The 15,378-nt window shown below is 39.9% G+C and overlaps 1 protein-coding gene across 2 annotated transcripts in view; it reads left to right on the forward strand.

The window, feature by feature from the left end:
* LOC117295488 (solute carrier family 12 member 3-like) overlaps nt 1-15,378 on the forward strand; it is a 39,548-nt gene that overhangs the window by 16,865 nt on the left and 7,305 nt on the right. For both annotated transcript variants that reach the window (XM_033778167.1, XM_033778169.1), the window contains exons 8-19: nt 141-252; nt 1,505-1,632; nt 3,813-4,013; nt 5,166-5,273; nt 5,665-5,788; nt 7,328-7,429; nt 8,305-8,460; nt 10,204-10,303; nt 10,761-10,872; nt 13,687-13,821; nt 14,344-14,450; nt 14,959-15,065. In XM_033778167.1, the coding sequence (XP_033634058.1) occupies nt 141-252; nt 1,505-1,632; nt 3,813-4,013; nt 5,166-5,273; nt 5,665-5,788; nt 7,328-7,429; nt 8,305-8,460; nt 10,204-10,303; nt 10,761-10,872; nt 13,687-13,821; nt 14,344-14,450; nt 14,959-15,065 (1,492 nt within the window). The remainder of the gene's footprint in view (nt 1-140; nt 253-1,504; nt 1,633-3,812; nt 4,014-5,165; nt 5,274-5,664; nt 5,789-7,327; nt 7,430-8,304; nt 8,461-10,203; nt 10,304-10,760; nt 10,873-13,686; nt 13,822-14,343; nt 14,451-14,958; nt 15,066-15,378) is intronic.

A 15,378-nucleotide genomic window follows, 5' to 3' on the forward strand; every position in this document is an offset into this window, starting at 1 on the left:
AAACTGTTGTTCATAAAAATGGAAAGGAACAAAAGCGTGTACCTATGATTGTGGCTGTGCACCTATACAAAGTTTCAGTTTACATTATGACATACTGTGTACTATATTGATGTCTCATCTGTTTGTTTGGTGTTTTTCAGGCTCAGATATTCCTTCTGCTCCTGTTACTGATTGCTATGGTCAATATGGTAGTAGGAACCTTCATCCCAGCACCAGACGATGAGAGAGCCAGGGGATTCCAGAATTACAAAGGTACTTTGAACATCCTGACGATGACTAGATCAAGCTAGTCAAAACAATGAGACCAATTAAAGACACTGGACACTAATTGGTAATTGTCAAAGAACAGTCTTCTCACTTGGTGTACATGTATCTCAACATAAAATAACAAGTATTTGAAAATTTGAGCTCAATTGGTCGTCTAAGTTGCGAGATAACATGTAATACAAGAAAAAACACCCTTGTCACACAAAGTGCAAATTTGCTTTCAGATGCTTGATTTTGAGACCTCAAATTCTAAATCTGAGGTCTCAAAATAAAATTTGTGAAAAATTACTTCTTTCTCGAAAACTCTGTTACTTCAGAGGGAGCCGTTTCTCACAAAGTTCTATACTATCAACCTCTCCCCATTACTTGTTAAAAAGTAATTCTAATAATTATTTTGAGTAATTACCAATAGTGTCCACTGCCTTTAAGAATTCATTCCACGGTAGTAAAGTTACAAATGAAAGTCCCCTTCTATCCACTAAAGCAAAAGTTATAGTCCTGGCCGATTTCCTACCTTCTGCCCAGATAGTGGTTAAAAAGGCAAGACAGTTCATTTCATAACTGAGAAGTTTTCAGAAATTCCATGAATTTACTCCCTGGTATTAGAATAAACATGTACGTGTAGAGCAAGAAAAGTTCTCAAAAGAGCATAATCTGCCTACAGAATATAAAGCAACAAAAGTTCTCCAAAGAATATAATCTGCCTACAGAATATAAAGCAACAAAAGTTCTCTGAAGAACATAATCTACCCAGCAAGTAGATAGCACACCATGGTGTTACCGCAAACAAAATATACCATATACAGTAAACTGATAACCCACTGCCTCAAGTGTACATGGTGTATGGAATTAGAGGTATTGCATGGTGAGGTATCATGTAATTGGTTTGCCATAACACCATGTGTACAATTGCATGCTTACTCCTTAGCAGATATAAGAAAGACTCCAGTCACAGATGGTACATGTGACAAGGTATTTTGGACGATAATCTTATTCTGCTCAGCACATTTTTGTTGTGCGACAGGTCTTGTTCTTTTTCGCGCTTAGCAGAAATGAGCAGGATACCATTCACAGATGTTACATGTAACATTTGATTTTTGACAAACTTTTTCTGATAAGCATATTTTTGTTGTGCTTAGGTAGTACAAATCTTTCTGCTCTATTTAATTGGTCCCCAAATTAATAAATAAAATAAACGATTACACAAACAAAATTGATACTGTTTGTCATCTTCCAGGAGAGCTGTTTTTTGAGAACATTGGGCCACATTTTCACGGGACAGAGAGCTTCTTCTCTGTCTTCTCCATCTTCTTCCCGGCGGCGACTGGAATCTTAGCCGGTGCTAACATCTCTGGCGATCTCAAGGTGAGTCCTATAGACCATGTGAACTCTGTTTACAAAAGTGTGACCTTGTACATTCTTTGGGTATTCTGGCAGGATACTACACTGACCACATGGGAAAGTTTATATTTTGTGTCATAATTTCCTTATAGATACAAGGGTTGTGAAAGTAAAAGCTTGACAAATTTTAAGATGTGCCCCCTTTCATCATAATCAAAAGTTGATAAGAACTAGACAGTGCAATCTCCATAAAATATAAGATTTTATGTTTTCTTCCATTAGGCTGTGTACAAATTGTGCCTGCAGGAAGTCCATGCTCTGTAGCTCTTTTGTTAACATGTGATGTCACAGGTCACATCGTCTATGTAGTAGGCCTAAGGCAGTTTGTAAAAGGGAATCATAAAACATGAAGTTCAGTGGTGTCTTGCCTTGCCTTCCACCTCTGGGACCCGGTTCGAATCCCAACGGGCCCGGTTCGAATCCCAACGGGCCCGGTTCGAATCCCAACGGGCCCGGTTCAAATCCCAACGGGCCCGGTTCAAATCCCAACGGGCCCGGTTCGAATCCCAACGGGCCCGGTTCAAATCCCAACGGGCCCGGTTCGAATCCCAACGGGCCCGGTTCGAATCCCAACGGGCCCGGTTCAAATCCCAACGGGCCCGGTTCGAATCCCAACGGGCCCGGTTCGAATCCCACAGGAGGCACTACATGTATGTGGATTAGGTTTTCAGTCCCTACCTGAATGCGTGTGAAGGGCGAGCAAGTTGGGCCCCTTATAAAGGGTGTTCCTCTTTTAAGACGGAAATGCAAATGTGTACTGGATTAAAATTCAATACCATATTTGCCTTGTCCTTCCGATGGGACATTGAGCCGTAGGTCCCATGTACTAGGATTGTTACTGTGAATGTTTCGGAGGAGTTGAGCACATTTCAACTACTGCAAATTGTATGTTGCACATTTGTGACGTCAAAATTTGTACCGCATTCGCAATCGCAGGAAGTATGAACCAGGCATCCTTGGTTTCGTTGCCAGGGGCATGGAGGTCACATAATACATGTTGCCCTTTGTGCCACAACCGGTTCAAATCCCAACGGGCCCGGTTCGTATCCCACAGGAGGCACTACATGTATGTGGATTAGGTTTTCAGTCCCTACCTGAATGCGTGTGTTTTCCCTGGATTAATTTTCTTAGGGTTTCCTCCCACATCTAAAACTGAAATTTGTTCATTGTCTTCTGTCTTCTCAATTGGCACTACACTTATAAGAGCGTTGAGAATTATGTTTAAAAAAAAACAACATTCTAAACTATTAGCTTAAACACGCTGAGGCCTTGGTTTTGATAGTTATACCATACCAAGCAATATTTTATGAAAAAAAAACATTTTTTAAAACCCTGCCTGCGTTGAATATCCAGGCCTGGAATTTAATCCTTGACCGGAAGAGGCCATTTTCATTTAGAAAGGGGCACTTCCATTAGAAAGTCCTAAAGTCTGCCATGTCTATACGAAACTTTTGAAGGGGCACCAAGGCCAAGTCCAGGGGGCAACTGGTGGGCAGAAGCAATTTGAATAGAGGCAGTTTGAATCCTAATTTCCATCTTTTAAATCTATTAAATCACTGCAGTACCCGCTGCTTAAATATAAGATTTGTACTGCCTCTAGCTACCGGGCAATCTCGTTGGTCTAGTTGGTAAGACACTGCTCTAGAATTGCAAGGGTCGTGGGTTCGAATCCCACCCGAGTAATACGCCTGTGGATTTTTTTTCACAGAGCTCAGGGATGTTCTGAGTACACTGTGCTATCAACACACATCGGTTTCAATTGGTAAACCAAAGTTAATATTCCTATAACTATTATGATGGTTTTTCCTCTGTCAGTCCGAGGGGTTGCTTATCATCCAGACCATGCCAAGCTTCACTTCAATTCTATTTTAATGGCCCTACCATCACCACCATCATGACCATGGAGGAAATTCACTATGCATACATGCCATACAGGGAAAAATAATAGCACACAATCATAAATAAACTACTGGAAATAAACTAGATTAATTAAACAGAAAACTACATAATAAACTACAATGGAATCAAACTTAAAACCAACTGAACCACATCTAAAGCATAAAGTAAACAAAGTAGTTAAACATCTGAGGCTGATCATTAACTTCACTAACTTCAGAAAATGTTTCTGTAACTTTTCACAACAGGATGCACAGATGGCCATCCCGAAGGGAACACTGATCGCCATAGCGATGACCTCGGTCAGTTACGCCGGACTGGCCATTCTTCTCGGGACGGTCATGTCTCGGGAGGCCACGGGTTCAATCGGGGATCTTGTTGCTGGTAACTTTACATCGGCTTGTCGGGAGGGGGTAGAATGTAAATACGGACTGGTAAATGACTTCTCGGTAAGATATATTCAAATTTTGTTTAGACTTCTTACTTGATTGCTATGGTTGTTTGTATGATCTTTCCTCCAATGGTACTCTGCAAACTCCCACGGGGGCGTATAAACACCACGCTGGCAACAGGCCGATCTCTCACATGCAAACATTGGTTTACATTGATGGTTACCAACTGAGCTATCCAGCTATGTTGGCGGTCTCTCTATTTTGTCATTGGGGGTGCCAGTCAGAGAAAATATAGCCTGTAACTGCCATATACATGTGATAGCCAGAGATCACAGCCAAGTTAAAGGCATATACAGTATGGGAAACGCAGCAGAAGGATTACCTTTAGGGGTTATAACCTTTCATTTGAAAAAATCAAGTAATGAAACACAAGTGAAAACTGACTGGCTAAATATTGTATGAATTATTTTATGGTTGTTATGCAATGTTTTTTTTTTTTTTGACACAATTTCCTTCCAAATTGGAACATGACAACTACAACTCAGCCCTTCAATCTTTGTCAATGGCAAAACAGCCCCAACTCAAAAATGTCTATTTGTTTTTTTAAATTATACTATTTCTAGGTAAATTGAGGGTCGTTTTTTTTTTCAAATTCAAAGTTTTTTAAAGCATGCTATCAATGGAGTTGAATATGACTTCTCCTATCTCATCCTCCTACATGTAGTCCATTTTTTTAAAGACAGTGGACACTATTGGTGACTGTCAGTCTTCTCACTTGGTGTATCTCAACATATGCATAAAATAACAAACCTGTGAAAATTTGAGCTCAATTGGTCAATGAAGTTGCGAGATAATAATGAAAGAAAAAACACCCTTGTCACATGAAGTTGTGTGCTTTCAGATGCTTGATTTCGAGACCTCAAAATCTAATTCTGAGTTCTCAAAATCAAATTCGTGGAAAATTACTTCTTCAAACTACATTACCTCAGAGGGAGCCATTTCTCACAACGTTTTATACTACCAACAACTCTCCATTACTCTTTACCAAGTAAGGTTTTATTCTAAGATCTATTTTTGTTTAGTTAAGCTGTTTTGCCATGGAAGGGTCGAACTGCACCATTCAAGAATGTACTTGATATTGATCTAGCCTCGGCCATAGCTAGTTGATTCTGAAATAACTTGACTATTACTTTCTGCTTTTCCTTGTAGGTGGCCAGCTTAATATCAGGCTGGGCTCCCCTAGTTCTGGCTGGTGTGTTCGCTGCCACGCTATCGTCTGCACTTGCCAGTCTCGTCAGCGCACCTAAAGTATTCCAGGTATTTAAATTTAAAAAAAAACAGCAACCCCGTTATGCGTGTTTTACTTTACAAAATTCCACAAAATTTTTCACGTTCTGTATGTGCATTCTATTGCTATTTAATACTTTTCACAAAGTTTCAACAAAGTTCCATTGTGAACAAAAAAACCAAAGTCTTCTAAACCTGTTTTTGTGATAAAAAAAAACTATTTTTTGATTTGGGGTATTGTGTGATGAGTTCCATGTATATTTACATTTGTAAATGGTTATTTGGCATGCGGTCATGGCAGTAACACAATGTGTATATCTAGTTGGTGTTTTATTTTTTTTGAGAACTTGTTTCATTGTGAGTGATGAATGTGATTTCTTAACCTCGACTGACACATTGTTGTTTTAATTTATTCGTACAGGCTTTGTGTAAAGACAGGATTTTCCCTAAGATTGAGGTGTTTGCCGTGGGTAGTGGGCCAGGAGATGAACCACGCAGGGCGTACATCCTAGCCTTCTTTATAGCTGCTGCTTTTATTGCTATAGGTAGGTCATTACAAACAAAAGGAGGGCCTTTTCCCCAAACCCTCGGCTTTGGCTCTGTCTCTACCAGCTTGTCCTCCATCATCTTTCCAACATAAACAAAGCCTTGACCTGAAGCCTCTATTTTTTATCTGTCCATTTTGTAACAAACTGCTTCTCTCGATTCTTTGGTTAGCTTTGCAGACTTTGCTCCATTTTTTGTGTTTGTTTCTAGTTTGAATGTTTTTTTTACAATTTCTTTTTAGCTGTTGCTTTTATTGCTATTGGTAGGTTAGTACAAAAACAAACATCACTTCTATAGCATGTATGTACAAACACTGAGGAAGGAAGAGAAGGAGCTCGAACGAAGGGACTTCAAAAGTCGAACCCGTGGTACCGCGGTCGCTTAACGACACCTCGTAATCACCCACATACCTTATACAGACAATGGGCGACCTGGCGTATGTGAGTTTGCCCGTGCGCACTTGGTTCTTTACTCAACTATGGTGTCGTATGTTGTATGGATATAATACAGAAAAAAACTTTTTTGAGACCTGATAAAAATTGTGTACACTTGTGCCCACCAAATCGAAAAACACAATTGAATACCAACCACCCTCGTGTGCTAATACCCAAATTTTGAACCACCGCTAATGACCGGAAAGTCACAAAAAAATGTTAAAATATGCCCTGATGTTTCCGTGAAACACCACAAACGGTAAATGAAAACGTGTATATTCACAATTATTGTCTCCATTGATTCCACTTTACACGAAGGCAACGGTGCAGAGCGGCGGTACCACACCTTCTGTACAAAGAGATCTAATCCTGCTCGTTATTCGGCCGTTCAGCTGGTCTCCTGTCTTTTTCCACTGGTTAGACAGGGGCATTGTCAGGGTATTCTTTTGTTAGTCTGCGGTTTTGCGGGTCGTTAGAGCTCCTTCTCTTCCTTCCTCCATGGTACAAAGGGGCCTTTCCCAAGCCTCAGCTTGAGTTCTGAATCTACCGGCTTGGAACCATCTTTTTTGGAGAAGTGCACATTTTCTTAAGTGTTTCCAACATAAAAGGAAGACTGGAGCCTCTATAATTTTATCCGGTAAATTTGTCCCCAACCAACCAAGCTCTCTGTTTGTGAAAAGCCCCTAGGAGTCTAGTTCATTAGATTAGATCAAAGTGGTACGGAGCTCCAAGGTCAAAATCGGTTATGTGATACACTCATTTTCCATTAGATGTGTTTGTTTCTTGTTTTAGTTGTTTTTTTATAATGTAGAGCTACATGTTATTATATTTAATATTAAGTTTAGGATATGAAAGATCTGTTTTTTTCCTGAATACCTGATAGTAAAGGTTTTATCGGGCTTGACACTGCTACTACTAAAGTTTCTAAAAGTTTTTTTCTTAACCTGGTTAATTTTAAATGTTTATAAGTATCTTGTCATTGGCCGGAGATTTAACAAAAAAACTGAAAAGATAATCTATGACACCACAAGTTTACAACAGAGCTCATACTTTGAACGCAAACCCTGTTTGTTGACTAATTTGTTGATGTTTATATCTTTTTAGGTGAACTGAATGCCATTGCTCCCATCATTTCCAACTTCTTCCTGATGTCCTATGCACTCATCAACTTCTCGTGTTTCTCTGCCTCGTTAGCCAAGTCACCAGGTAAGATAACTTCTATAGGACTTATGCATTGACGTCATCCAGCCACCATCTTAGAGGAAAAACGGTGACGAAACAATCGAGACGCACAGATTTGTACGCGCGGCGCACAGTATTGGCCAATAAACAACCTCCTCTTTTACCTCTAGGTGAGGGCGCCCTACTGAAATGACGTCATGTGCATAAGGTCTATTGTCTTTGTTTGTGGCCTAGCGGCTAAGAGCATTGGGCTCAAGCTCTGGTTTTTTTCTGACCAGCAGATTGAGGCTTTGAGTCCCAGCAAGACACCCAACCATGATGCTTTGTCCTTCATATGGGACATTAAGTCGTTGGTCCTGTGTGTTGTGTAACACATGTAAAAGAACCCAGTGCAATATTGAAAAGAAAAGGGATTCGCCCGGGTGTTGCTGGTGTGATCGGCAGCATATTGGACACATACATAAATTTATACACCATTACATGGTGTTTTACACTCATGGCCTGGTGTCATGTCCGAATGGTTCATCAGAGCATCAAATCGAAGCTCTGGTGGCTAAGTCATCGAAGTGAGGGTTCCATTCCTGGTCATGACACTTGTGTTCTTGAGCAAGATGCTTTACTGAAATTGCTTTTCTTTACCCATGCGTATAAATAGGTACATGTGCACATGCGAGGGTAGAGGTTGATATTGTTTATAAAAAGCCACAGCAGCTTAGGGCTGTATACATGTTCTCCCATGGGAGCTGAGAAATATTACAGGAATGTTGTTAGCCCAAGGACCAGGGCACTAATGTAAAGTGCATTGAGACCGTTTTTTTTTTTGTGAACTGCGCTATATAGAAACTAGTTCCTATTATTATTATTACTATTATTAAGTGTTTTGTGTGATTTTGTTTTAGGTTGGCGACCAGCATTCCGCTATTACAACATGTGGGTGGCCCTGGTTGCTGCAGCTATATGTATGGCAGTCATGTTTTTGATTAACTGGTACGCTGCTCTCATCACCATTGCTCTAGTTGCAGCACTGTACATGTACGTGCACTACACAAAACCAGGTAAGTGGACACTGTATTCAGGGCATGTCGTGGCTGAGTGGTCTAGTTCACCGGACCCAAGCTCTGGTGTTGTCAGCAAAAGAGTGTGGGTTCAAATCCCAGCCACTTTACTTGTTCCCTTGAGCAAGGCACTTAATAAATAAATAATAAACTACAGCATTTATAAGGCGCACTTTACTAAAAAAGAGAAACATTCAAAGGCGCCGGTCAAGTTTTGTTAAGATGGTGGAAAGCAAGCAAGAAAAAGTGTGTTTTGAGTTTCTGCTGGAAGAGAGTGATGTTGTGAGTTTGTCTGAGGTATTCCATAAGTGAGTTCCAGAGTCTAGGTGCTATGTTGGAGTAAGCCCTGTCCCCGTAACTGGCCAGGCGAGTTCGAGGAACATGGAGCGTATTGCTGATAGATCTTAGACCTGGTCTAGTTCTACGGGGTTTCAAGAGATCGTGTGTGTAGGGTGGAGCTGAACCGTGTGGTGCCTTGATTATTTTGAATTGAATTCGCTGATTGACTGGTAGCCTGTGTACATGTAGTTTGTAGATAATAATGGTAGTTTAACCATGATTGCTTTAAAACAATGGGAAGGTTGTGCATTCTGCTCTACCAGCCAGGCTCATTGTGGCTGATACCCATGCCTACACGTACATGTACATCCATCAGGACTGAGGAGGGGTAACCCTGTGTCAGCCACATGAGTACATGTACAGGTGGCAGTATGTGACAGTTAATTCGGTCGACAACCCAAATCAGTTAAATGTAGCCCTCACCTTGAAGTTGCCATGTGGCCTCGTGGGTAGGGCAATCCCTCATACAAACAAGTTTTAAAGCTGAAACTTTCACAAGTGCCTTCGATTGTACCATTTTTATACATCCGTGTTTCTGCAAAATTCCGTGTTTTAAAAAAAAGTGATTGGCACTAAAATAATACAATTTTTTTTTTTTTAGCATACATGTAGTATGCCTGGCAACAACAATGTACAACTACAATAATGTAAAATAAGCCTAGTATACATGTACATGCTAACAATGCACCTTAGAGCATAATAAACCTCAACATTTTCTAGGGTACCATTGTGGGTCTCGTGCCCCATGGCATTTCAGCTGCCTCGCTCTGCACTTGCGTTGTGCCTTCGAAAATTGTCCTCTTTTTTTTTTCAACGTGCTGTTGCATGCCTGTATCTAGCTTTGCCCAAAAATCAACATTACTGTGACGAAAACTAATATATGTCCCTACCTACATTTAATCTTTAGCTCTGAGATGGGTTTTGACACTTTAGACCATTCATTTCTGTATGATCGTCACCATACGCCCAGACTTTGCTCATCTTGTTAATTTTGTGCACCGTTTTTTTTTCTTCAAGAAAATGTCAGAGCTAATAAGGAACAGAAGTACATGGTTTTGTTATACATGTAGAGTTGTAGACTCTTTGTTTGCTTGGAAAACATTGGACAATGTCAAATGGATCCCGTACTTTTTCTTTTTCTTCCTCTTGTTTGAGCAAAGGTTTGTCAACTATTACGGCATTTCCGGGCATTTGGTACGAGCCATTTGCGACCACTAAGTACAATACTTGTAGGATGAAACAAATTTGATTCTGAACTCAATTTTTTTATTTTGTTTTGCTTTTTTTTTTTTAAGCCTTCATGAAAGAGACTATGCTAGAGTCAAAAAACCTCAGACCATAAACTTTTTTGTTTTTGAACTTGTAACATGGTGACTCATATCTTTGCTGTCGATGTCATTTCAGAGATTAACTGGGGTTCATCGAATCAAGCCTTCATCTACACTCAAGCTCTGACCAACACCCTCAAACTCAATAACATCCCTGCACACGTCAAGACTTTCAGGTAGAGTGCGGTTTTATTTCTTATAGCTTTCTTTTCTTGTTTACAATTATAACAATTTACTCACTTACAAAATAAATTTGAATTTATTTCTTATGTGTCATGTTTTTTTAAGGTTGTGAAACGCTTTATATTTTTTCACAGTCATCTGCAGGTTTTTGTTTTACCAATTTACTGGTACAAATACATTTGCAAAATAAATAGTTACACTTTTCATCAACAGCTTGATGCAATGAAAACTTTGAAAAAATTATAGGTGATTTACAAAGTTTGATTTAAAACAAATTATTGTGTAAATATTCAGTCTGTGCTGCTGGCGTAAATTGTTTGTGTAAACACCTGACTGTGTATGTATACGTACATGTGTGTAACGACAGCTGTAGAAATGAAACAAATCAATTTAGAATGGACTCTGTATAAAGATTTTTTGTTTTTTTTTGTTTGTTTCCTTGATTCCTAGGCCACAAGTTCTTGTTCTGACTGGTGTACCAGAGTGCAGACCTGCTCTGGTGCATTTTGTTTCTCACATCACTAAGAGCAACAGCCTCATGGTGTGTGGAACCGTCTTACCGGTAAGTTGACCATCGCGTCAGTTTTAGTTGAACGCAACTCATGTTACACTTTCAAGAATGTGTAGTGTTATACATTGTTGTAAAGGGGAATGGCCAGGTGAACACTATATATTTTAGGGTTAAATGAGAACTAATTGACTTGAGTGGGACTTGAAATTGCCGGCGCTCTACCAACAGAGCTATCTAACCCTATTTTGGCAGTCTCCCTTTATTTGTCAATATCTTTGTTGGGGTTCCAGTCAGAAGTCATTAAATCTGTAACTGCCAGGGATCGCAACCTGGGAAGCGGCAACCAGTAGAGGACCTGAAGGGGATGTGACTTTTTTATTTCAGATATTAAAAGTCATAAGCCACAAAGGGAAACGGACTGGGTCAATTTAAAAAAAGTTCCTGATTGAACCAAAACAAAATTTACCAGAGCGGGACTTGAAACTGTGACCGTCAGATTAATATGCCAGCGCTCTATCAACTGGGCTTTCTAATCTAGCCCTATGTTGGCGGTTAGCTATTTTGTCAACCATGTCAACGTCTTTGCCTGGGGTTCCAGTCAGAAGCCATTCAACATATACATGTAACTACTTGTAATGTGTAGCCAGGGATCACACAAGCTTCAATCACACCCAAGCTAACGAAACAACCTTGGAAGTGGCAGCCAGGGGATCATCGTAAGGGGATATGACTAATCAGATATTAAGTCATAAATCACAAGGGGAAACTGACTGGGTACATTTTAAAAAGTTCCTGATTGAACCTAAACAAAATTTACTAGAGCGGGATTTGAAACTGTGACCTCAGATTAACAAGCTGGCGCTCTACCCACTAAGCTATCTAGCCCTATTTGGCGATCTCCCTATATTTTGTAAAGTATTGTTTAGGCAGGGATCACACCCAAGTTTATGATACAACCTGGGAAGTGGCAGCCAGGGGACCACCCTTCATTCCTTTAAGCCATTATACACTTTCGGTACAATAAAAAAAGTTCTCAGATTTACAAATCACTCACAGGGTTTACAGAAGGTAATAGTGAAAGACTTCTCTTGAAATATTATTCCATGAAATGCTTTACTTTTTGAGTAAACATTAAAACAATAGCAATTCTCGACAGCGAGAATTACGAATTTATTTTGAACACATGTCATGACACGAGGAAACGTGTGGAAACAAGGGTGGGTTTTCCCGTTATTTTCTCCCGACTCCGATGACCGATTGAGCCTAAATTAAGTTTGTTATTTTATATAGAAGTTGTGAGACTTGAAGTGTGGGCCTTGGACATTACTGTTTAGTGTTTACCGAAAGTGTCCAATGGCTTTAAGGGGGATGTCACTGTGACTGTTTAGTTTAGACATTATGTAATGAACCACAAGGGCAAACTGTCTGTTCAGGATTGAAGCAAAAATTTACTAGAGCCGTACTTGAAACTGGGACATTAGGGATTAACGCTGCCGGTGCTCCTCTGTTTTGTGATGGTCATCCCAATTTTAAGAAGGACTGAATCGTCATCATGATGGTAACCCCGGATTCACAGACAGCTTCTGCTTGACTCATTCTTGTTTGGGTGGTCAAGACAAACTGACCATTGTGTTTTGCCCTTGACGATTTCTTATTAAAACTGAGGTTCAAGTTTGGTAATTGTCAAAGACCAGTAGTCTCACATGGTGCATCCCAACAGATGCATAAACAAAAATAACAAAGCTGTGAAAATTTGGGCTCAATTGGTTTTCAAATTTGCAAGAGATTAATGAGAGCATTCCTTTGTAAGCTTTTAGATGCATAATAAAAGGCTTGGCTGAATTTTTTTATTATTTGGGTCGGAATTTACCTCTTATGTACGTTTGATTCAGAGGGAGCCGTTTCTCACAATGTTTTATATTTTTAACAGCTCTTTGTTGCTTGTTACCAAGTTTGTCAACAAAGAACATAGTGTAAATGCCGGTTATTAATATTATTATTGTACACGCAGCATGGTAGCATCTCGGTGAATGTCTCAGTGGTCGTAATAAAAAACGCAGCACGTTTGGCAACGATTTTGACAAATGTTTTAAGTACATTACAAACAACCACTTGGTCTTCATATGGTCACAGAGCTGTGTGAACGGGGTATTAGCGTGGTCCTCATATGGTCACAGAGCTGTGTGAACGGGGTATTAGCGTGGTCTTCATATGGTCACAGAGCTGTGTGAACGGGGTATTAGCGTGGTCTTCATATGGTCACAGAGCTGTGTGAACGGGGTATTAGCGTGGTCTTCATATGGTCACAGAGCTGTGTGAACGGGGTATTAGCGTGGTCTTCATATGGTCACAGAGCTGTGTGAACGGGGTATTAGCGTGGTCTTCATATGGTCACAGAGCTGTGTGAACGGGGTATTAGCGTGGTCTTCATATGGTCACAGAGCTGTGTGAACGGGGTATTAGCGTGGTCTTCATATGGTCACAGAGCTGTGTGAACGGGGTATTAGCGTGGTCTTCACATGGTCACAGAGCTGTGTGAACGGGGTAATAGCGGATTGGGCCCAAATTATGGGAGATATAATGTATAAGCACACAAACAATGTTGTTATACCTCTGTAAAAACTGTGAATTTTGATTGGTCGAGAACCAATCATGTGACGCGTAACAAACATGCACGCTGTGACAGGGGTTTTGTATACACCCTCGAGGGGAGATGGCACCCTCGGCTTCGCCTCGGGTTCAATTTTCCCCCTCGAGTGTACAAAACGCCATGGACCCGTCACAGCGTACAACAATTGTATGTTACATGTACATGTATGAACTTTAAAAAAGTTGTTTTTACATTTTTAATTTTTTTTTGTGCAGGGAGACCAGAGTAATAACTTAGTGGAGTTATTAACGGAATCACACGAGAAATGGTTGGAATACCATAAGATTAAGGCATTCCCCGCTATAGTAGCAAGCCCTACCCTAAGACAAGGGGCACAGTCACTTATGCAGGTAAGAGTTTGACAAAATAGGTGAAAATCACAAAGCAAGTTTCTCTGGAGAGTCGCTTGTGTCTCAGTGAGACAAAAATTAGTTTAGCGTGTATGCTAAACTAATTTTTGTCTCACTCCGACAATTTTTTTTTTTTTATGACATTGTTCTATTAGTTTTGGTTTTTACCAATACACTGATGTGTGTTAGCACTGTATACTCAGCACTTTCTCGAGTTCCGTGAAAAAAATATCGCAGGCATATTACTCGGGTGGGATTCGAACCCACGACCCTTGCAATATTAGAGCAGTGTCTTACCAACTAGATTACCGAGATTGGCCGGTAGCTAGAGGCCGTTTAAATCCTATGTTTTTGCAGTGGGTACATGTACATTGTTTTGTACTCATTTCTCAAAAACTACAGCGCCTTTAAACTTTAAACTATGTAAGTTTAATGTTAATCGTTTAATGTAAATCGAGGACATTTATGTTTTGTGTCGTACAAAAAGTACCCAAACCCTTAATTATTCTCTCTGTGTTTCAGATTGGAGGTCTCGGCAAGATTAAACCCAACACCCTCATCATGGGTTTCTTGGGCAAGTGGAAGACGGAGAAGCCACAGAATGTTATGGATTACGTTGGAATTATCCAGTAAGTTTGTTACCTTCGAAAATGTTAATTTTTGACTGTGGTGAGCCCTAAACAATGTACCATATTATATCCGTCAACTGGCCAACACACTTTATTACAGGCACTTTACATTTTTGATAATTACTCAAAATATATATTAGCATAAAAATTCACTTGGTAGCGAGCAAAGCAGAGCTTTTGATAGTGTAATATGACTCCCTCTGAAGTAACACCATTTTGAGAGGGAAGTATTTTCTCACTCAAATATTAAAAGACTGTCTAACTGAAAGTAACAAATTTGTACAGCAATCATGTTTTTTCTTTCATCATTCTCTTGCAACTTCGATGACCAATTGGGCCCAAACTTTCACAAGTTTGTTTTTTTATGCATATGTTGGGATACATCAAGTGAGAATATAACAATTAATTACCAAATGTGTCCAGTGCCCTTAACAAATTGACACAACTTTGACATCATCATCACCATCTTTATAACAATTTATCTCGCCATTTTTTCCTCTCTCTTCAGTGATGCATTTGACCTGGCCCTGGGTGTTGGTTTACTACGCATCAAGGAGTCATTTGACGTGTCTAGTGCCCTGAACACCCCTGGCTTTACAGAATACGTTGAAGAAGGTAAGCTGTGGGTGCTGACTAAGTAGTTTGATGATGGTCCATCTACCCCGCTCATGAGGCATATTTGTAACACAAAGATGAAATTAAAGTATTTTTATTTTGTGTCAAAACTCCTTGGCCATGCTTTTATGCAGCTTTTAAACCAAAGGCAGGAGGGATAGGAAATCTGAGTTAAACTGTTTTCGGTTAAAAGTAATTTATCATTGTGACGGTGGAAAAACAATTAATCTACTGCCATAGCACTCGTTAGGCACAGGTTTGTAATTGGCCAAATGTTGTACATGTATTCATTTTTGATGTACACACAAAACAG

This window comes from Asterias rubens, chromosome 10 (assembly GCF_902459465.1).
Source record: "Asterias rubens chromosome 10, eAstRub1.3, whole genome shotgun sequence".
Taxonomy (NCBI): domain Eukaryota; kingdom Metazoa; phylum Echinodermata; class Asteroidea; order Forcipulatida; family Asteriidae; genus Asterias; species Asterias rubens.